Raw genomic sequence first — 22,038 nt, 5'->3', positions numbered from 1 at the left:
ATCCTCAGCCCTAGAAACCATGTTTATACTATAAACATAGAAAAATGTCCAGAATGATCAACTTAATGAGTTAATTATTTTTGAAGCTGAGGCAGATGGCTGAGCACTTGTATGGGGAGATGGGAGGGGAAGACAGGAGAATCCGCTTGAGGGCAAACAGCATGGAGCACTCGATGGAGCATCAGAAATCAGAGACTTTTTTTTTTGGGTGGGGGATTTTCGAGACAGAGTTTTTCTGTAGTTTTTTGGTGCCTGTCTTGGAACTAGCTCTTGTAGACCAGGTTGGCCTCGAATTCACGAAGATCCACCTGCCTCTGCCTCCCAAGTGCTGAGATTAAAGGCGTGCACCACCACCACCCATCTAGAAATCAGAGACTTCAATGAGGAAGGAAAACTGACTCCTGAAACATTGTCCTCTGACAGCCACACAAGCCCTGTGGCATGTATACACCTGCATTTACATACAACATACACACACACACTAATTTTGCGGGGGAAAAGTTGGTTATGGTGATAGCTTGTAAACTTGATATAACCTACAATTGCCTGGGAAGTCTTTATGGGACTGTCTAGATCAGACTGGCCTGTGGGCATGTCTTAAAATAGTAAGATTCAGTGTACTGTGAGTGGCACTATTCCCCAGGCAGGGGGTCCCAAAGTGAAGAGCCAATTTTTTTTCTGCTTTCAACTACAAATATAACTATCTGCAAGTTCCTGCCTCAATTTCCCTTAAAAGATAGACTAACCTGTCGGTGTAAGCCAACTAAACCCCTTTTTATTTTTTTTATTTTTTATTTTTATTATTTTGGTTTTTTGAGACAGGATTTCTCTGTGAAACAGTTCTAGCTGTCCTAGAACTCAGTCTGTAGATCAGGTTGCCTTTGAACTCAACAGAGATCCTCCCACCTCTGCCTCCTGAGTGCTGGGATTAAAGGTGTGCATCACCAGGCCCAGATTAAACCCTTTTTTCCTTAAAGTTACTCTTGTCAGAGCATGATTACAACAGTGGAAATGAAACTAGGATGGTAAGTTTGCGTACGGATTGGGAGACTGTAGTTCATGCTTCCCTCCTAAGCCTTTCCCTGTTTTAAAAAGTTTATAGCTGGATGTGATGGTAAATGCCTTTAATCCCAACACTCTGGAGGCAGAGGCAGGAAGATCTCTGTGAGTTCGAGGCCAGCCTGGCCTAAAGAGCAAGTTCCAGACAGCCAGGGCCAAAGAGAAACCCTATCTCTAAAAACAAACAAAAAAGTTTATTTTTACTTTATGAATAAATGCTTTGCCTGCAAGTATGTACACGTACCATGTGTATGCCTGGTGCCCTTCCTTGGAGGCCAGAGAAGGCACTGGTTCACTTGCAACTAGAGTTAGGAACTGTTGTGAGACACATGTGGTTGCTGGGGAATGTAACCTGAATCTGCTGCAGGAGCAGCAAGAGCCAAAAGCCAGCAACCCCGTTTCCTAACTTTTTTTTTTTTCCCCAGATAGGGTTTCTCTGTGTAACAGCCCTAGATATCCGGGAACTAGCTCTGTAGATCAGGCTGGCCTCGAACTCACAGAGATCTGCCTGCCTGCTTTTCGTAACTTGTTAATGATCCATTCTTTTCACAATTCTCTATAGCATCCCTGCCCCCTCATATTCATATGCTTTACCCAGAAAGAAAATATAGGGCTAGGGGTGCAGCTTGGTGATAGAACACCTGCTTAGCATGCACAGGGCCTTGGGTTTGACCCCCATTGTTGCTAAATAAATAAATGGAAAGCAGATGGTTTCCTAGGGGGTGCAAGGTCTAGAGAATTTACAAAAAGCTAAAATAGGGTGTGGTACAGTATAGGCCTTGGGAAGTAGAGGCAGGAGGACTATCACTCCAAGGCCAGCCTCAGCCACATATTAAATGGAAGCTAGTCTGGGATACGTGAGACCTTGTTTGAAAATAAAAGATAGTTCTTGGAAGGGAAAGACCCTATTCCTGCTTGTTGATCTTCCTGAATCCCTAAGCCCTCTGAGATGGAATGTGAGATGGAGCCATCCTCTATTGTCCTCACGAAAGGCCTTGAGTAAACTTGTTTCTTTTCTTGTGCATGTGTTTGTGTTTGTGAGACAGGGCTTCTCTGTATAGCCCTCACTGTCCTAAAACTCTTTTTGAAGACCAGGCTGGTCTCGAACTCAGAGATCTACCTGCCTCTGCCTCTGGAGTGCTGAGATTAAAGGCGTGTGTCACAAAGGCCTGGCCCCAACTTGTTTCTTTTCTACCAACTTCTTTCCCCTAGGTTTTCATAGAGTGGTTTGCAGTGTCAACTTCAGATTCCAGTGCAGGACCCAAGAGTTTGCAAAAGACTTGGCTTCAATATGTGGCTCTCCAGTGTCGTAATGTTCAGTGTCTGAGTGAAACTTGCATAAGGTGCTACGTAGCTTCATTTATGGATCACATATTCTGTGTAAATGGAAGTTTCTATCCCACCTGGTCCTGCAGCTGTTCAGTCCCAAAGAAACACACTAATATTAATTCCATTTATATATAATTATATTAATTATAAACTGTTTGGCCTATTAGCTCAGGCTTATTAGTAACTAGCTCTTAACAACTTAAATCAACCAATAATTCTTAGGTTTAGCCACAAGGCTTGGTACCTTTTCTCAGTAAGGCATTCTCATCTTGCTTCCTCTGCTTCTGACTGACAACTGCATCTCTGCATTTCCTCTTCCCAGAATTTTCCTAGTCTGGTCACCTGCCTATACTTCCTCCCTGGCTACTGACCAATCAGAGTTTTATTAAACCAATTATGAGTGACAAATCTTTACAGTGAACAAGAGCATTATCTCACAGCAATTCTGTATAAAATTTCAGTTTCAACCAGGTATATAATCACTTAAAAATGAAATATATCTTGACAAAATAAAAACCAAAGGTCTGGGGATTGGTTTGTTTGTAGAGAACTTGCCTCGCATGCAAGAGGCCTGGGTTCCATTCCCAGCACCAGTAAACAGGCAGTGGTAGTAAATATGTCAATAATCTCAGTACTCTGGAGGTGGTGAGAGAAGGATTCAAAATTTAAAGTAATTTGAAGCCAGCCTGGACTACAAGAGACCCTGTGTGGGGTGTGTATGTGAGGGGAGAGCTGGGTGTAATAGCATATGCCTTTAATTCCAGCACTCAGGAGGCAGAGGCAGATAAACCTTTGAGTCTGAGGCCAGCCTGGTCTAGAGTGAGTTTCAGGGCAAAGAGGGCTATACAGAAAAACTGTCTCAAAAACCCCCAAACTCCAACACTTGGAAGGCAGACGTAGGCGGATCTTCTTGGTCACAGCCTGGTCTATACAGTAGTTCTAGGCTTTCTAGAACTAAACAGGGAGACTGTTTCAAACAGAACAAAAATCCCTAAGAGGACTCTACCAAATAAACAGGAGTCAGCCATATGAACTACAAGCAGAAGCTTCTCTCACTGATTTTTCTTTTCCTTTTGGCAAGATTTCATATAGCCAGGCTGGCTCTGACATCGGTGCCTCCTGAGTGCTGTGATTATGGGCATGTGCTACCAGCCCTGCTCACTCTTGTTATTTTGTGTACTACAGATAGGCACTGGGGGCTTTGCATGTTAGGTAAGTGTTTTATCACACAGCTGTCTTCTCTTTCTCTGAAAATGAATGGTGACTGACAACTATGATTCTAGTTCTAGGGGGATCTGATCTGCAGGCTTTCTGCTTCTGCTGGCAACAGGCTTGAACATTAGGTACAAACACAAACTTAGAATGCTCACTTATATACACATGCATTTTTGGTTTTCAAAATTATTATTATGTGTGGGTGTTTTGCCTGCATGTATGTGTACCACCTGTGATCAGTGGCTGAGATGTCCAGAAGAGGGAGTCACGATCCTATGGAATAGGAGTGATACAGTCGCTAGTTGATATGTGGATGCCAGGACCCCTGGAAGAACAGCCAGTGCCCTTAACTGCTGAGCCATCTCTCAGCCCTTTCTCTTGAATGCTTTTTTGAGTATTACATTTAGTTTTTCTTCTATTTTGCAGGTCTAGAGATGGACTCAAGGAAGTTAGTTGTGTTAGGCAGGAGCTCTGTCACTGATCTGTATTCTCAGCTCAGACATTTGCTCCGTCTCTGTTACACAAGAATTTCCTCCCTAATCTGTCATGGTCTGTTGACTTGTACCATCCAGCATATCTGTGTTTGTCTTGGTGGACTCTGAATTCCTAGATTACCCCAAATCTTCTAAATTTTCTTCTACATGTTTTCAGATTTTCTTCTACATCATTTATTTTTTAAATTATATTTGTCTTATGTGTATGGGTGCATTGCCTGCATGTCAGTCTGTAAGGCCGGAAGAGAGCTTTGGGTTCCCTAGGACTGAAGATACAGATGGTTGTGAGTCACCATGTGGGTGCTGGGAACTGAGTCGCGGTCCCAGAAAGAGCAGTCAGTGGTCATATCCGCTGAGCCACCTCTACAGTCCTTCTCCATCATGTATTAAACATCTTTCTCTCTGTTGGGTTGAAGTAATCGGCTTTGTGAGAATCCTATTCTTGGTTCGATTCTGTTATGTTAACCTGTTTATCTGGCGAGAAAATTGTTTTATTGCTCTTATGTTTACTTTATGGGAAGGCATGTCTGGCCTCAGTGTCATTTACAATTTCCCCACCATTACAATTTTCATGGTTCACAGTAATATAATCAAATTCCTAACACACTGAGATTTCAATGAAAGTGCACACTTGAAAACTGACTTTTGAACTGTGTTTTGTTTTTTTTTTTTCCGTCCTAAGAATGTCTGTGAGCTCCTGATTTTCCTTTGCAAGAGTTGGGATTAGAGGGCTGGAGAGATGGCTCAGCGGTTAAGAGCATTGCTTGCTCTTCCAAAGGTCCTGAGTTCAATTCCCAGCAACCACATGGTGGCTCACAACCATCTGAAATGAAATCTGATGCCCTCTTCTGGCCTGCAGGCAGACACACAGACAGAATATTGTATACATAATAAATAAATAAATATTTAAAAAAAAAAGAGTTGGGATTAGAGACAAGAGCCACTAAGCCTGAATTTTTTTCATTTTTGTTGGAGACAGATATACTGCACCTCAGGCTAGTATTAAACTCTTGGCAGCTCTCCTGTCTCAGTCGCTCAAATACTCAGGTGACAGGTCATACTTTGGCTACCTTGTTGTCTTTCATCTGATGTTATATACTATTCCATCACTTCAAAACTTGATTTTTTTTTTTTCGAGACAGGGTTTCTCTATGCAGCCCTGGCTGTTCTGGAACTCACTCTGTAGAGCAGACTTGTCTCGAACTCAAAGAAATTTGCCAGCCTCTGCCTCCCTAGTTCTGGGATTAAAAGTGTGCACCACCATGCCCGGCATAAAATAAAATCTTAAACAAAACAAAACACCCCACAGCCCTATTTAGAGCTATTCCATAACACTTTAATTTTTTTGAAGAAAACAGGAAGCGCTTCTCTACCTGCGCCATCGACGCATCCGGTTCGTTCACTCGAGCCCGCCCCTTCCCCGCTGTTCCTGGGTTACCTCTGGCACAATGACCAACGTCACTTAGGGCTTCCGCTCCGGCCCCGCAGGCGAAGGGCTTGAGGTCGCTGGGCCTCACTACGCATGCGCACCTCCTGCCCCTGATCTACGTTCGGGCTTCTCCGATTCCCGAGCAACTCGTCCCTGGGGGAGGGGACACGTTTCAGCCAATCCGGTGGCTTTACGACGCCGAGGCGCTTGACTCCATCACCTTCAGCCAATGAACGAGCCGTTCGCTCTACGTCATAGACTTTGTCCCGTCTCATCCCCCCGCCTCTCCGGCCTGGGAGCTCAGTCCGCGCAGTAACAAATGAAGTGCGCGCTGCGACACCTCCCAGCTCACCCGGCCCCGCCGCCATTTCGTCGCCTGGCCTAACGGTTCGGCCAATCCCGACACGTATCGGAAAGGACTAGCGCTCCACCAATCGGAGGCCGCTGACTCCGAGCTCACCTCGGGCCGGCCCAATCCAGGCCCCGGTCCCGCCGCCACCAGCCCACCCCCGCTGCATCCTCTCTCCTCCCTCTTTGTGCGTCTGGCGCCGCCGCCGCCCGCCGCGTGAGAGGACTGGCTCCCCGTGCTCCTCGGCAGCGTAGTCGGGTCCCCTCCCCCCCGGAAGGTTCGCGAAGGAGAAGCCGCCGCCGAGGACGAGAAACCGCTGGTGCCGGTCCCCTGGGGCGCCATGGCGACCGGAGCGAACGCCACGCCGCTGGGTAAGTTGGGCCTGCCTCTCCCCCGCTTCCTGGGCCCAAAGGCGGCTTCGAGCCGGGCCTGCTGACGCTCGGGCCACCGCCGCCGGTGGATCGCTGGGGGCCCTGACGGCGGCCTTCTCCTTAGCGGCGCCGCCGCCACCCCCAGCCTCGAACCCGCCACAGCACCCGCCCCCGCGCGGCCGCTTTTCCAGCGAGTGTCGCCTTTGCGCCAGGACCAGCAGCCGGGCCCGGGCGGCGGCGGCGGAGATGAATCGGGCCGATAGAGCGCGAGAGGCGGCGCGCGGACCGTCCGGCGGAGGGGCACGCGATCGCGGTTTTAGGCGGCAAGGGCGCGTGCGCGCGTGCACAGCAGGTCCGGGCGGACGCGCCCCGGGTACGCGCGGCCTGGTTTGAGAGGCTTCGAGTGCGCACGCGCGCCGTGAGAGGAAGAAGGGCGGGAGGAAGCATCCTTTGCGCAGACGCAGTGAGGCGTTCAGGCTTTGTGGCGCAATTGTGATAGCTTGACTGGGCCACCTGTTGCCCCCTGAACTAGTGTGGACAGGAGAGTGTAGAAGGGTGCACGTAACGACGTGAGGTGGTTGGCCCCCTTTATGATTTTAGGAACCTGAAAGGGGGACCAGTTCTGTGACAAGAGTATCTCCTTGTTTGCAGTAAGGCCAGTTTAGAAGGCTTCTAGTGATGTTTGGGTCCATTTCTTTCTTTTTTTTTTTTTAAGGCTGTTTAATCTCCTTTTGTTTTCTAGAAGGTTCTCACAGTGACCAGCTTTCCCCGTGCTGTTTTAAAAAAGCTTTTCCTGGGGGGCTGGAGAAATGGCTCAGCCGTTAAGAGTTTTGGCTGCTCTTCCACAGGTCCTGAGTTCAATTCCCAGTAACCACATGGTGGCTCACAACCATCTGTAATGAGGTCTGGTGCCCTCTTCTGGCCTGCAGGCATGCACGCAGACAGAATATTGTATACATAATAAATAAATAATTTTTTTTAAGCTTTTCCCTTGGCTTGTAATCCTGAGAAGTAGAAAACCTGTGGTAAATGTAGGGAAGAATTGGATACGTCAGCGCCCTGATAACAGATGTCATCAGTTAGTCTTCTGCTGCTCTGTAGACAGGATTTTCCAGAATTGATGTACATCTGCTTAGCTCTTGCAGTCTGGGTTCCTACCAAAGTTGGAAGCAAGTATGAAGTGGCCCTTGCCTTTAATCCCAGCATGTGAGAGACAGAAGGCTGGTGGGTTGAGGCCAGCCTGGTCTACATTGTTCCAAGATAGCCAGGGCTATGTAGAGAGACCCTGTCTCAAACCAAACAGAAGAAAAAGAGAAGAAGAATGGGTGTGCTTCGGTCTAGCATTTGCAGCGGCCTGGGTGTTCCCAATACCACAAGAGAAAGTTTGGTCCTTATCTTTACGTTCTCTAGCAAGTTTATCCAGGAAAAATGAATGTAAACGTGAATTTACATGTAAAACAGATACCTTTTAATGGTTGTTAATTTTCTTCTCTGATCTCTGAGGGTTTTCTCCTTTTAAATTTTAGGTGGATTTCTATTTCAGTCTTAATTATCATGTATTCCCTGTTGGTAGTCACTCTCATGGTTCATATTTCTGCCTGATGGACTCTTGTCTGTCTTTAGACTTCCCAAGTAAGAAGAGGAAGAGGAGCCGTTGGAACCAAGACACAATGGAACAGAAGACAGTGATTCCAGGCATGCCCACAGTTATTCCCCCTGGACTGACGCGGGAACAAGAAAGAGCTTACATAGGTAAATACACGTTCTGCATCCAGGTGCATCATCAGGTTGTTACTGCTTATTCTGAGTGACAAATCTGTTGAAAGTCTGAAATTTTAGTCTTGGGACAAGGTGGTGTGATCAGGTGTGCTTTTATAGCTTTGGCATAAACTGTGGTTTGCTTGACCAATCCTGCATCTGTAGCTTCTTGTTTGGGCCTGCTCTCAGCAGCACATAGTCCTTACTAAGCAGCCCACTTCTCAACTGCTCACTTGCTCATTGATGAGGTGCATGCTGTCTGCCTCTGGACAGGCCCCAGTGGAGAACACTGCAGGTATTGTAAATCAGGTGGCTGGTTTGTAGTATGGCCTTTCACCATAATGTCATGGTTCCCTTTCCCTAAAATGTGATTTTGCTTTTTTTTATAGGTTACAAAACAGTTCAAACAAAAAGTGGCTCTGAAAGTATTTACAGTTCACCCATTTTTACCTTTTTGTTGAATTTAATCTTCCCTTCAGCATCTTTTCTTGTTTGATCTTTTAGAGAGCTTTCTTAAAAATGAAGGCTCTTGTATGTAGTTTATCACTAAAGGACTCTGTTGGGAAGGGTTTACTGTTTCATTTGAAATGAAGTGATGGCAGGATTTCAAAAAATTAAGTTACTGTCCACAGTTGAATTGAAATTGAACCTCAAAATTACTCAGAAACCAAGGTCATAAATACAAGTTGTGTGTTTCTGTCCAGTTGTCTCAAAGTGCACTTGATAAACATTTTCAACTAACCAAATAAACATCCTCTTTGGGCAGAAACCTAGTGGTCTTCACATGCACAGCTCCAAGGCCAATGTGGTCTAAATCTGGAGGTCTTCAATTCCTGGTTTTTAGATGGCTGAGAGTTTTGAGGCGTTGAAGTTGTCTGCTTCTCACAATACTTACTAACACTACTTTCTCTCACTGTTGCTGTTTACTCTGCCCAACCCTTAGGTGTCATTAGACCTTCCAACCTTGTAAAATGCCCCCTAGTGGTGTCATAGCCCAAGAACACAGAATCTGAGAAACAATACTTCACAATGCTCTTTTCTCTTTCTCTCGGGGCCTAGTTAATGCACTAAGCCCTTAAAGACTGTTTACATCTTACATCAAAATAGAAGAGGCTAGTATAGGTTCTTTGCTTTATGAGAGATAACAGCCTTTCTGGTTTATATAGTTCTGGATATTCAAGTGAGATCCCGCGATTAAGAGGCCGCCCTATGGTAGTTACTTTTATCTCTGAAGTTCTTGAGTTTAATGTCTGACTGTAAAGCTAGAACTTGTTGGATTAAAGGAGCTTGGATAGCAACTGTGTCCCATGGCATACATTTTGTCCAGATGGCCTCAGTATCTTCTCACTGTTAAATTAATAATCAATGTTTTTAGGGTGGAGACGTTGTATATAACTCTGTGAGACATACAGAGTCAGCCAGGCGTTAGTGGCACACAACTTTAATCCCAGCACTCAGGATGCAGGGGCAGGTGAATCTGACTGAAGCAGAGAATTCCAGGATAGCCAAAACTACAAAGAGAAAACCTGTTTTGAAAAGCTAGGTGGTGGTGGTGCACGCCTTCAATCCCATCTCTTGGAAGAGGCAGGCGGACCTCTGAAGTTGAGACCAACCTGGTCTTCAAAGCATTCAAAGGGCAGGCTCCAACCACCCCCAAAAAATCTGTACTTAGGTGTGCATTAATTATGCATTGTAAGTAAGCTATGGCCTTCCTACCTTCTCAGAAACCTGGCACGTGATAAAGATGTAGGAGAGGTAGTTTGCACCATATTGAAGAAGCTGCTCTAAGTCTTCTATACTACTGCTGTGTTACATTTACCCTGAGTTACTGGAAGGTTTTTAGTAAAACCCTTATCTCTTGTCATTTCAAACTTTAGGGCCTCATGCATTCTTCTTTACCCTCACTTTCCGTCTTTTAACACCCCTGCCACATCAGTAGGTGGTCTGAAAATAAATTCATGGGCAGATGTAGTAGTGCATACCTTTTATCCAATCACCGGAGAGGCAGGGGTAGATAATCTGAGTTCTAGACCAACGTGGTCTACATAGTGAGTTCCAAGATATCCAGGGCTGTCTTTGAGACCTTGCTTCAAAAAAACAAAAACAAGCCTGTCAGTGGTGGCACACACCTTTAATCCCAGCACTCTAGAGGTAGAGGCAGATGGGTCTCCTGAGTTTGAGATTAGACTGGTCTACAGATCAAGTTACAGGACAGCCAGGGGGCTACACAGAAATCCTGTCTCAAAAAACCAAAAGCAAAAGAAAGCAAAGTAAAAAATAGACAAAAAAATAAGCTTACAGAATCTTACTTAGACCCACTGGTTTATAAAAAGAAAGGTATGTGGTTTGTTCAATATTTGAGTGAAAGTTGTAGCTATTTGGGGACTCTTAGTACAGGTCTGGTTGTATAGAAAGTATATGTATAAATTTGTAAGATGTTGAATTGATTATTAAATGTCTTGCCTAAAGAGTTTTAAATCTGGTCTTAATGAAAATGGTCTTTGCTCAACTGCTATTTTTTTATTATCCCATGTTAATTGAGTAATTTGGGCTGTGTTTAAAATTTATTGAAGAAATAGAAACTTAAGTCTTGCCCTGAGTTTGGTGGGAACTAGATACTGGTGATCTTAAATGGTGTTGGTTCAGGGTGCCAATTGGTGTTGGTGGGGAAGGGAAGAGGTGACTACCTCCTGAAAATTGCAATTGTAAGCTGTAGTGAACAGTCTTAACTGCTAACCCCTCTTCCAACAAACTGTTTGCTTCCTAAGTGATAACCATTTTGAAGTGAAAATTAACTGTAGATGTAAATGGACTCCTGCTGCTAGGTGGTTGGGGGTTTTTGCCTCAGTGTGTCACTGATCAGTCATCCCTTTCAAAGTCTCCGAGTTCTTCATGCTTGTTATTGAGATTTGAGATGTTTTTTGGTAACATTGTCTTTTTTCCATCCTTTTTTTTTCTTTCCTAACCTGGTTTCTTCCAGTGCAACTACAGATAGAAGACCTGACTCGTAAACTGCGCACAGGAGACCTGGGCATCCCCCCTAACCCTGAGGACAGGTTGGGAAACAGTTTTAACCAGCTGACAGTAACGCTTTTACCTTTTTCTCAATATGTTTTTACTGGTGGCAACATATTGTGTCAGTTCAATAAAATCCTAGTTAAGACAACTGGTATTCTGACCAGAGTTTATTTAGCAGAATGTGTATGTTCAGTCAACAGTTAGAAAAGTTGGAATGGAATTTAATGAGAGAATGAGTTAAAGGAAAATGAATAACTGGTTTCTAATTGATAAGCATTTAGATTTTAACCTGAAAATCTACCCACCCCTAGGGACAGTGGGGGGTAGCCGTTAATTAACCTGCCTTTCACTGGCTGCTTTGGCTGAAAGCACAGGGGGCAGTTTTTCTCATGGTAATTATGCAGGGATATGAGAGTATTTTTAACCATCACTGAATTTGAGCAGGCCAAGCTTGTTGAAGTCTTACCTGCTTGTGGTTTTGGGATTGTTTTAAAATCAGGAGATTTCTAACCAACTTCCTTCATTGCCAATTAATTTTCAGGCTTGACCATTGCCTGCGGGTTTTGGGAGGGAAAGGCAAACAACCAACCCCTAAATTACTTTTTCTTTTTTAAAGGGAACGTGGGCCTCAAACAGCTGTGGTCATATCATTTCAGTTTACAGTTTCTCTCGTCTCTGAAAAGTTAAAAGTTCATATGAGAGGAACTTTCTAAGTGGTATTTTATTGGCTGATAAATCTTTGAACAGCTAAAGTCTGGTCATAAGACAGTAAGCTTCCATTGAAATCTTAGTGCATGTAGTATAGTTGAAAAGATTTGCTTGGAAAGTGTTTCTGGCTTTTGTTATTCTGATAATGGCTTTAGAAGTTACACACAGTTCTGCTGCCCCTGGCCATGAAACAAATGAACTTAATGATTTCTCCATATTGACCTTCTTTTGTTTATCAAGTTTGTTATTTTTTACATACAGATTTTGATTGGAAAGTTATGTTTTATATTTCTTTTTTGATTTGAAGATTTTTATTTTTTAATTTTTTTTAAGATTCACATTGTAGGTTATAGACCACAACTGTTTAGTGCCTTTTTGGCCTTTTCCCCTTTAATGGTATGTCTACAGGTTACCAGGCAATTCCTCCAAAGGTTGAGTTTTTAACAAACCTTGTTTGCTTCCTGGAGAACTGGGATTAGAGTGCAGTTGATGTCTCTGATGCCTCTTCTAGGTGAAGAAGTCCGACCAGTCTAACCTCTAGATTGCTAGCTTTTGCTTTTCACTTCCACAGTTTGGGAAGAGGTTAAATGGGTATGGAGTTATGAAGCCTTTAAAAGGCCTATTTGGTTCTGGTACAATTTGGTATTTAGCCAGAAACATTCAATTATAGAGAGTAATGGGGTGGGCATGCTAGAAATGAGTAAAACCAGAGCAGGGTTTTTCCTCCTTTGTATATGCTCAATTTTGAAAGAGGCGATAATGCCTGATTGCTTTTGCTTTTAAGCCCAGGTTGGAGGGAAATACATGAGTTTCTTACCTACTAAGATGATTTCTTAAGGTGTATTTCAAAATTAAGCCACTTTCTGCTATTTTGATGTTGCTTAACTTGCACAATTAAAATGTTTTAAAGCCTGTTGTAGACTTAAATGTGTAAGATGACAGTTTAATGAGTTGGGGATGTTTGCTTATGTTCACTATGATTGGATTGTGCTAACAGTTCATACAGATGCTAGAAACGGAGGTGTCATTTAGCCGTCATTAGCCACGAACAAACCTGACCTTTTATTCCATCGTGTGTGTAACCTGGTATGACATGGTTCCCTTTAGGCTGAAGACAGTGGGAGCAGCCGAGTTCAGTTCTTGCTCTCCAACTAGGCACAATTCTCTCAACTAAACCAAGGGTGTAGGAGTCGGGACTACTTTTCAGGATGTTTTTTAAAATAACCTGATCCACATGGTCTCTTCCCTTCTTGCAGCTACTACTAAATTTTCATACAGAGTATCAAGCTATGGTCCTTTTTGTAATCTTAACTCAGAATTCTAGGAGTATAACTTCTCTCTCTTTTTTTTGTTACCGCAAAATCTAGCTGTGGTAAATTGACCACTTTATAATTCCTATATATATATTTTTTTTATTTTTATTTTTTGCTTGTAGCGTCAGCATTTTATTCCTTAAAAATGAGAGAGAAATTTCTGCTTTCTGGACTTGTAAACTCTGGCGGAGAATTATAGTTCCCCCTTGCTGTTGGCAGGTTCAGACCCTAGACAAGTGTTTAACTAAATCTGCATTTGCAGCCTCTTGCAGAAGCTGCATTAGCACTTTAACGGTTTTCTCTACCCAGACTCCCCACCTTGAACAGCCAGCCAGGCCATTGAAGGAAAAGCAGAGACGAAGCCTTGCACCATTTCTCTCCATTGTGGGGGCCAAGTAGCTATAGTAGCTTGAGTCCCCGCTGCTTTGGGTGAACAAGTTTGTGTTCACTGTATGGCAGGGGTACAGGTGCTCTTCCTAATAGACACAGTTCACCTAAACTCGGGTTTCTGTGGTTCATCAAGTTGGGTTATTATACATTTTTTCAAATGAAAGCATCATATGGCAAGAAGCCTCCAGAGGATGATACTGTTCTTACCACTTGCGGTCCAAAGGTTTCCTTTTACTGGACCCTTCCTCAGTCACTTTTAGAAGTTAAGACTTTTTCCCTTTCTCACATATACCCCACATTGCTTGATGTTAAGTCAGATTTTATCTCCCCATTCCACACGATCTTGAATAGCACACGTTATGGTCGGTTCCTCCGAAGAGTTTTGTTAGGATCTGAGAGGCAGAGGGGCTGGGGAGACTTGTAAATAGTCCATATGGGAGAAAGGGGAGTAGGGGGCCAAGCAGTAATGGGGCTCTGTCTCCCGCAGGTCCCCTTCCCCTGAGCCAATCTACAACAGTGAGGGGAAGCGGCTTAATACTCGAGAGTTCCGTACCCGCAAAAAGCTTGAAGAGGAGCGACACACACTCATCACAGAGATGGTTGCTCTCAACCCGGACTTTAAACCACCTGCAGATTACAAGTAAGCAAGCAGAGTCGGGTAGTTTGGGACAAGGGTACATTCAGATCGTATGTGACCTGCTTGGACAGTTCTGGTCTACTACTTACTTTTTGGCCCAAATTGTTCTTAATTCTCATGTGGTATATACTTGATTGTAGAAGAGCTTTGGTTATGTGTACTATCTCCCAGAAATAGAGGTGCTGATGGTCTTTCTTCCTTTAGGCCTCCAGCAACACGTGTGAGTGATAAAGTAATGATCCCCCAAGATGAGTATCCAGAAATCAATTTTGTGGGGCTCTTAATTGGGCCTAGGTGAGTAATTACTAGTCTATGGTACCCATTGACTTACCTTCAGGGTTTTAGTTTTTGTGTTTGTGTTTTGGTATGGTGTTTTGAATTATGCCTTAAATTTGATACACAGACCTCCATTTTTCTATGAAAATTAAAATTCTGAGATGCTGTTTATGACAATGTAAAATTCTCAGGAGTCTTTGGTAGAGGGGTCTTGGTGCTATGCGTTTTGCAGTTTCTCGCCAATGACTGTTTAGCTCAGTGTTTTTACTCTGAAACAAGAATTTGCACTGAATATAAATAGACACTGTCTTTTCTGCCTTTGATAGAGGGAACACTCTGAAGAACATTGAGAAGGAATGCAATGCCAAGATCATGATACGGGGGAAGGGATCTGTGAAAGAGGGGAAAGTTGGGCGCAAAGATGGTCAAATGTTGCCAGGAGAGGATGAACCTCTTCATGCTCTAGTCACTGCCAATACAATGGAGAATGTCAAAAAGGCAGTAGAACAGGTATGTGGTGAGCCCAGAAGGAGACTTCTTGCTGGCAACCTAGGTGATGGTCCTAGGCGTTTTTGACAACTAACTGTTGGTGTGTCTTAATAGATCAGAAACATCTTGAAGCAGGGTATTGAGACCCCAGAGGACCAGAATGATCTACGGAAGATGCAACTTCGGGAGTTGGCTCGTTTGAATGGCACTCTACGGGAAGATGATAACAGGTCAGTGGTAATGTTGAGAAGACTGAATAGGAACCTGAAGAACATTTTGAAGTGGAAAGGTGGTTTCTATAGGTCTTTGAATTGATTTCTCTACCTCAACAGGATCTTAAGACCCTGGCAGAGCTCAGAGACACGCAGCATTACCAATACTACCGTGTGTACCAAGTGTGGAGGGGCTGGCCACATTGCCTCCGATTGCAAATTTCAGAGGTGAGGCCTTGCTGCTGTTGGAAGTTGGCTCCCTTGCAGCCCACTGGTCTTCAGGATCCTCCTTCCGCTCCTAACTTGTGGTTCATCTTGTGTACTAGAGCGACATCCTTTCTGTGGGTGTGGTTGAGTGGCGTGTGTTTTAAACTTGAGGACTAGAAATGTGTAGAGCCTACTGTTGTCCAGAAACTTACACTCTGGCTATAAATGTTTCCATTGGGTGCAATATTAATTCATGTTCACTGTTTAAGATTTGTTAAGACTAAGTGGTTTTAGCTGGGCGGTAGTGGCGCATGAGTTTAATTTCAGCACTAGGGAGGCAGAAGCAGGTGGATCTCCGTGAGCCTGGTCTACAAAGTGAGTTCCAGGATAGGTTCCAAAGCTACACAGAAAAACCAGGTTTTGAAAAACAAACACTCCCCCCCCCCCAAAAAAATGCCTTAAGGGGTTTCATTTCCATATGATCTTTTTTAGGGGAGAGGTGTACATGTAGTTTCTCTAAGTCTTGCATAAATTCCCTTCTCTTAAACAAAGAAGATGGAAGTAGTTTTTTGGTTTTTTTGTTTGTTTGTTTGTTTTTGATTTGAGTTTTTCTCCTGGGTGTATGTCTATACTGTGTGTGTGCCTTAGTGCCTGCGGAGATTAGAAGACGGTTTTAGATCCCTAGATCTGAAGTGGTGGGTAGTTGAGAGCTGTCATGTGGGTGCTGGGATTTGAACCCAGGTTCTTTGCAAGAACAGTAAATGCTCTTAACTGTTCAACCATCTCTCCAGCCCCTTAGAAGTAGGATTTGATAAAGCATGAGAGGTGAGGGTCTGGTATGGTGGTGGGTCAGTTCTAACCCAGGGCCTCAGCTCACGGCTGGCAGTGATGAACAGAATGGATATTATATTGGAGAACCATTTCCAATAAAAGGCTAGAAAATGGGGGGTTCACTTAACTGAATTAGAGCTTTCTGTTTTCCCTTTTCTTTGTGTTTCCAATCCTACTTTAGGCCTGGTGACCCTCAGTCGGCTCAGGATAAAGCACGGATGGATAAAGAATATTTGTCCCTTATGGCTGAGCTAGGGGAAGCTCCTGTCCCTGCATCTGTGGGTTCTACCTCTGGACCTGCTACCACACCCTTGGCCAGTGCACCAAGACCTGCTGCTCCTGCCAGCAACCCACCACCACCGGTGAGCCCTGGGACAATTCTTTGGTCTAGCTCCCGCATTCTCTTCTGTAGAGAGACCAGGAGCTATGGCTAAGATAAAACTTAGAGGTGGATATAGCTGGCAACATTGTTCTTCTGGGATGTCTGGCCATTGTGAAAGGAGCCTGTCCTTGTGTTCTGGTCCTCTTGACATAGTCAGAAGAACAATGTTGCCACCAGGGGGAGCAGGCACGGACATTAGCAGGAAATGCTCTCATGTAGTCTCTCATGTCTACAACGCAGAGTCGCCCACCCTGGATGAATTCTGGCCCTTCAGAGAATCGGCCCTATCATGGCATGCATGGAGGTGGTCCTGGTGGGCCTGGAGGTGGCCCCCACAGTTTCCCTCACCCATTACCCAGCCTGACAGGTGGGCATGGTGGACATCCCATGCAGCACAACCCAAATGGACCACCACCACCTTGGATGCAGCCACCACCCCCACCGATGAATCAGGGCCCCCACCCACCTGGGCATCATGGCCCTCCTCCAATGGGTAAGTAAGTGTCAGACCAGAAACCTTGGGGTTTGTGGGGGTGGATAGGGCTCATACCAACTGTTTCTGAGCTGTAAGCAGTACTGAATGGCTAACCAGTGGTCTGAATCTTGCTGAGACCTTCTGTGTGGGGAGGTCCACCTGCTGTTACAGCTGAACTTTTGGGAGATTAATGACTCAGACAGCTGTATGACTGAGAAAGCTATTGGGGATGTCTTGCCTGACCAGTTCAAATGTCCTGCTAAGTCCCTGCTCTTTCCTTCCATCAAGATCAGTACCTGGGAAGTACGCCTGTGGGCTCTGGGGTCTATCGCCTGCATCAAGGAAAAGGTAATGTACTCACTTGGGATTTCTGTCTAGGGCCATGGGAGCTAGTGGGAGCACTAGCCTGGGTTTCCCATTCTCAAAAGCCTAATTATAATTCTTTGCTTGCAGGTATGATGCCGCCACCGCCTATGGGCATGATGCCGCCGCCTCCGCCACCTCCCAGTGGGCAGCCCCCGCCTCCTCCCTCTGGTCCTCTTCCTCCATGGCAGCAGCAGCAGCAGCAGCCTCCGCCACCCCCTCCGCCCAGCAGCAGTATGGCTTCCAGCACCCCCTTGCCATGGCAGCAAAGTGAGTGGAATATTTTGGGCTTGTGGGGGTGGGTGGGATGTGGGCTGGGGCTGAGATGAAAGAGAACCTCATAGCTCACGTGGGCTGGAGACACCTTGGGTGAGGAGACTTTGGTCTCAGCAAGGGCAGTGGGGTTGAAAGCCAGGCTGTTTGGCCCAAAGGAATGTCTTGGGGAGGAGAGCTGATGTTTGGTGTGGTTGTGTTTGGGAGAGACTTGGGAGGTCTGGAGGGGAGCCTGCCATTGTAGACAGAGCACCAGAAGTCCAGGCTGAGCTGCTGAATGAGCTGCTGGTTTGGCCGTGCCTTGTGCGCGGATTCAAGAGTGGGATGGTGCATGCATGTTCCAGAGGGGGTTGTGATTGGGCCTGAGAGACTGCAGAGATAAGGAAGGGGAAGGGGTCAGTGGGGAGAGAGCAGCTGTGGGTTTGAGGCTGAATGTGCCGTTCGGTGGTGGCGGCGGCTGGGCGGAGGGACGTCAAAGCCGGTTCTTGTGTCTGGTACTTTCCCTTTAGCCCCTCCAGGGGCATTGGTGACAAAGGGCTTACTTTGTGAAGCCCAGAGACCATGAGGCTGACCCCAGGGTAGTCCTGCCCACCCCTCCACTCCCATCACCAGGACAGCCCTGCCCGCCCGCCCCCCACCACCGTACCGCATGCCAAGGAAGGAGCAGGCGCCCCTCGACCCCCATCCCAAGCCAGCAGCCGCAGAGAGCCGCGGTGTACCCCCAGCGCGTGTGACCTTGGGCTTCTTTACTACCCCAGATACGACGACTACCACCACGAGCGCTGGCACAGGGTCCATCCCGCCATGGCAACAGCAGCAGGCGGCTGCCGCAGCTTCTCCAGGAGCCCCTCAGATGCAAGGCAACCCCACTATGGTGCCCCTGCCCCCCGGGGTCCAGCCGCCTCTGCCGCCCGGGGCCCCTCCCCCTCCGCCGCCTCCGCCACCTGGTTCCGCCGGCATGATGTATGCCCCACCCCCTCCTCCTCCGCCTCCCATGGACCCTTCTAACTTTGTCACCATGATGGGCATGGGGGTGGCGGGCATGCCGCCCTTCGGGATGCCTCCAGCTCCCCCACCGCCTCCACCACAGAACTAGACTTGTTTTTTTTTTTAAGAAAATATATATTATATACATAGAGAGTTGGTCTCGTTTAAACACACGCCGAACCTCACCATATGGAGCCAGACATTGGGATGCACGCATGTGATTGTGTGTGCACGCATGTGTGTGTGTGCACGCACTGGGCTGGGCCAAGTGACTGTGGACTCGCTTGGGAATGGGCAGGTGGTAGTAAGGGCGCCAGCTTGGGCTGTCCTGGCGCCCTGTAGCATCGAGTGTCTTCTTTGTCTTCTTCTCTCCTCACCCAACTCCCTTTGCCTCTCCCCAAACCGGGCCGCCAGGATCCCTCCCCGCGGCAGCGATGGCCCGAGCCATGAGAGTGAGGACTTTCCGCGCCCATTGGTGACCCTTCCAGGCAGACAGCCTCAGCAGCGCCCTTGGTGGACAGGATGGTTCGGCAAAGCAGCCTGAGTTATTTTTGTGGACGGAATCGGAACACACTGGCTCCATATCGTGAAATTTTTATTAATTTTTATCTTTTTCCTTTGTTGTTTCCTTATCTTTTCCTTTCTTCAGACTCCGTCCAAGGAGATGCTCTCCCCGGTCTTCTGCTGCAGATAGAATCCTTTCCCTTGTCTCCATTCCTCTCTCCTCAAGGAGAGAGGAGCAAATGGTTAGGCACTGAGTTTGGCCAGTAATGTCAAGCTTGGTTGTGAGGGCGGGTCCTGTGTGGTTTATCTTTGCCACCTTTTAAAGCATCTTGAGAATTTACATGTTGCTAGATAGGGTTAATCCAGCCCTGGGATTCATATCTTCCTGTACTCCTGCCAGCAGTAAGTGGGACAGCCCAAGCCACTATAGACCTGCCTGCCAGCCTGGAGTCTTCCATGCTCCTGTTCACTTAAACTGCCTCAGATGCCATTTGCTTCTCTTCTTCCTAGAAAGCTTCCCTTTATGTTTTATTTTGACCCCAGATGTCCAGATGTTTTGCAGTGTCTGGGGCTTGTGCCCCTTGTTCTTCGTTCAGCTTCTTTGCCCCCCTTTCCTCTTCATGGAGTGATTATGTTGACAATAATGTGTAACGTGCGTTCTTTTCACTGGTTTATCTACAGAAATTTCTCTGGGCTTTTTTTTTGTTTTTTGTTTTGTTTTGTTTTGTTTTGTTTTTTTTTGGTGTTTGATTCAACATGGCACTAAATGGGGGAATGTTCCATTGAATAAAAGAGCAGTGTGGTTTTCCGGGTCTGTTTTTCTTTCTAAACTTCCTTTTCCTTACCAACAGTACCAAAGTTTCCCTTAACCACCTGTTTTAACACATGGCTTCAACCCCTACCCTGTTTTCTCCTTGATGTAACTGAGAACCAGGCTCACTCCATATCTCAGTGATCTGTCATTTTGAAGGCCTTTTCTTGGGGCTCTAACCTCCATATTTGAGCTCTAGTTAAGATTTGTGTCTACTGGCTGCCACCTGACTTAGGGACCTGGGCCTGGGGAGTCATCAACACTAAAGGTCAGACCAACTAATCTTGCTTGTCAGGCACAGAGCTGCTAAAATTAAAACCGCCAAGTTGCCTTTTTCTTTCTCTGCTGGTGACTCTCAGCCTGCCAATACTGCAAGCTTAGGGAGGGAGTGCTGGGGGTGAAATGCAATGCCCTTGTGCAAAGTGGACACCTCTGCCTAGGGTCTTCTGCAGTCTGTTCTATTTTGGGTAGTAGATAATACTTAGATGGTACCCAAAAATTTCCCCATTCTGCCTTTGTGAGAGCCAGGTCTTTGGGCAGCTCCTGCAGCTGTTACTGGGCAGAGCTTTCTTACTGTCCAGTGTCCCGCCTCAGATGGTACATCCCACCTTTAGAAGTTCCCTAAGCAAGCCCTAAACTAAAGATTTTTCCCTTTGTCCTTAACCTTTCATAGTGGGGGCAGGGCCTGGCCACCCTCTTCGACCTTGGCTTCACCTCATTGCTTCCCTCACAATCTTGGTTTCCCTGGTGGGCTCATTGGGCGGTTAATTAGCTCTTTGAAGCTCTGGAGCAGCAAAGTGGCGCTATGTGGGTTTTAGAAATAAAATCAATAAATGACTTAACCATGGTTCAGCTATCCTCTGGTCTCCCCGCCCCTTCTTCCAGGGGAGGTTAGTATGCTCCTGTGGCTCCCCTCTCTCACCCTGCTGCCAGCCTTTGTTAGTTTTGGAGAGCACTTACCCATGCTGACATGACAGTATTTAGGAGGTGGGAAGCACCCACTTGGTCTATGACATCTTAGGAAAATCTCAGTCCTGTTATGTCAAGGCTGTGCCTCACATGATGCCAGTTTCTAATGATGGCAGGCAGTTCCCCCACCCACTTGGTGTTGGGTTAGGAACGTAACAGGTAGAAAAGGTCAGCATAAAGTCTCTGTTTATTCCTGAGACTTAAGACAAGTGCTTTGCAGAAACATAACATTGCTTCAGAGAGGGAGGCCAGGTTTCTAGTTAGAAACTTAGTCCGCCATAAACAACTTGAAGTTAGTCTGGGGTAGATGTGTTTTCAGGTTTCTGGGAAGTAAACTACCCATGACCCTGACTAAGGGTGAGACAGAAAAGGTAGGGACAAAAAGGTATGTTTGAGATTGCAGGTCTTATGCTGGGAATATGGAATGTAGGATTAAAGGAGGGCGCTCTACCATGGTGGTCCCAGAAAGATCCTGGAGGAAGTCTGGCAAGCATGCCTGGCCTTTAGACTTGGCAGGGCTGTCCAACCTTTTAGCCATATAACATGTCGTATTCACAGCTGTTGCTGTGTGCTGTGGGTTGGATCAGAAAGGGAGTGTGAGGGTAGGGGCTGTCTTGGTAGCAGAGGAAGAATCTGGCCTGAGGACCTGTGCCAGGTCAGATGGGCTATGCTTGATGGCTGAGGTATTTTGCAGCAAAACTATGAGTAGACTTGGAGAGAACACAAAGGTTTCTACAGCCCCAGCATGCTGGCCACAATTGAGGTGTGAGTTGGTAGTATGGATAGCAAGCTATGGCTGTTGAGGATGACTCTGCCAAGGAAGCTGAACTCTGGCCCCCGTAACCTTCCAGGGGGTGGTATAGTGGAAACGTAGGCTGGAAATCAAGAAATGATGTTCCTGCTCAAATACTGCCAACTGTTAAGGGCCTGTTTGATTCTCAAAATCTATGTGAAGATGCCAGGTAGACTCTTTAATTCTAGCATTTTGAAGGCCGTCAGGAAGGTCTTTGAATTTGAGGCCATCTTCAAGTTTTAGGCCAGACAGGGCTTCATTGTCAGTGGTGCCTTAGGAGACACCATGACTGGCAACTCTTAGAAGGAAAACGTTTATTTGGGGGTGACTCTTACAGTTCAGAGGTTCAGTCTGTTATGGTGGGGAGAGTCTTAGATCTTGCAGTTGAGAGGAAGT

The 22,038-nt window shown here is 46.1% G+C and overlaps 1 protein-coding gene across 12 annotated transcripts; it reads left to right on the top strand.

The window, feature by feature from the left end:
* The first annotated feature begins 5,841 nt into the window (after positions 1 to 5,841).
* Sf1 (splicing factor 1) lies at positions 5,842 to 19,875 on the top strand. Of its 12 annotated transcripts, XM_048458557.3 has the most exons (14): positions 5,845 to 6,246; positions 7,870 to 7,998; positions 10,985 to 11,060; positions 13,921 to 14,073; positions 14,275 to 14,364; positions 14,673 to 14,856; positions 14,950 to 15,065; positions 15,168 to 15,275; positions 16,267 to 16,447; positions 16,687 to 16,960; positions 17,231 to 17,290; positions 17,396 to 17,575; positions 18,337 to 18,541; positions 18,980 to 19,875. In XM_048458557.3, the coding sequence occupies exons 1-14, from the start codon at positions 6,216 to 6,218 to the stop codon at positions 19,107 to 19,109; spliced, it is 1,917 nt and encodes a 638-aa protein (XP_048314514.1). In that variant the 5' UTR covers positions 5,845 to 6,215; the 3' UTR covers positions 19,110 to 19,875. The 12 variants fall into 12 exon arrangements, with proteins under 12 accessions (XP_048314502.1, XP_048314498.1, XP_048314501.1 ...); XM_048458545.3 differs by lacking the exon at positions 18,980 to 19,875 and having other exon boundaries at positions 5,842 to 6,246; positions 16,708 to 16,960; positions 17,236 to 17,290; positions 18,337 to 18,716; XM_048458541.3 differs by lacking the exon at positions 18,980 to 19,875 and having other exon boundaries at positions 5,842 to 6,246; positions 16,708 to 16,960; positions 18,337 to 18,716.
* Positions 19,876 to 22,038: the final 2,163 nt, after the last annotated feature.

The sequence above is a fragment of the Myodes glareolus genome, chromosome 7 (genome assembly GCF_982192425.1).
Source record: "Myodes glareolus chromosome 7, mMyoGla1.1, whole genome shotgun sequence".
Taxonomy (NCBI): Eukaryota; Metazoa; Chordata; class Mammalia; order Rodentia; family Cricetidae; genus Myodes; species Myodes glareolus.
Note: the sequence above shows the minus strand (reverse complement) of the source record. Positions and strands in the feature narration are given on the sequence as shown.

Bases quoted from the DNA above. Each gene is read 5' to 3' on its own strand.
- Sf1 (XM_048458540.3), top strand. From the start codon at position 6,216: ATGGCGACCGGAGCGAACGCCACGCCGCTGG. The intron at 14,857-14,949 runs GTATGTGGTGAG...GTGTCTTAATAG, and splicing joins TCAAAAAGGCAGTAGAACAG to ATCAGAAACATCTTGAAGCA. The intron at 16,961-17,230 runs GTAAGTAAGTGT...CCTTCCATCAAG, and splicing joins TCATGGCCCTCCTCCAATGG to ATCAGTACCTGGGAAGTACG.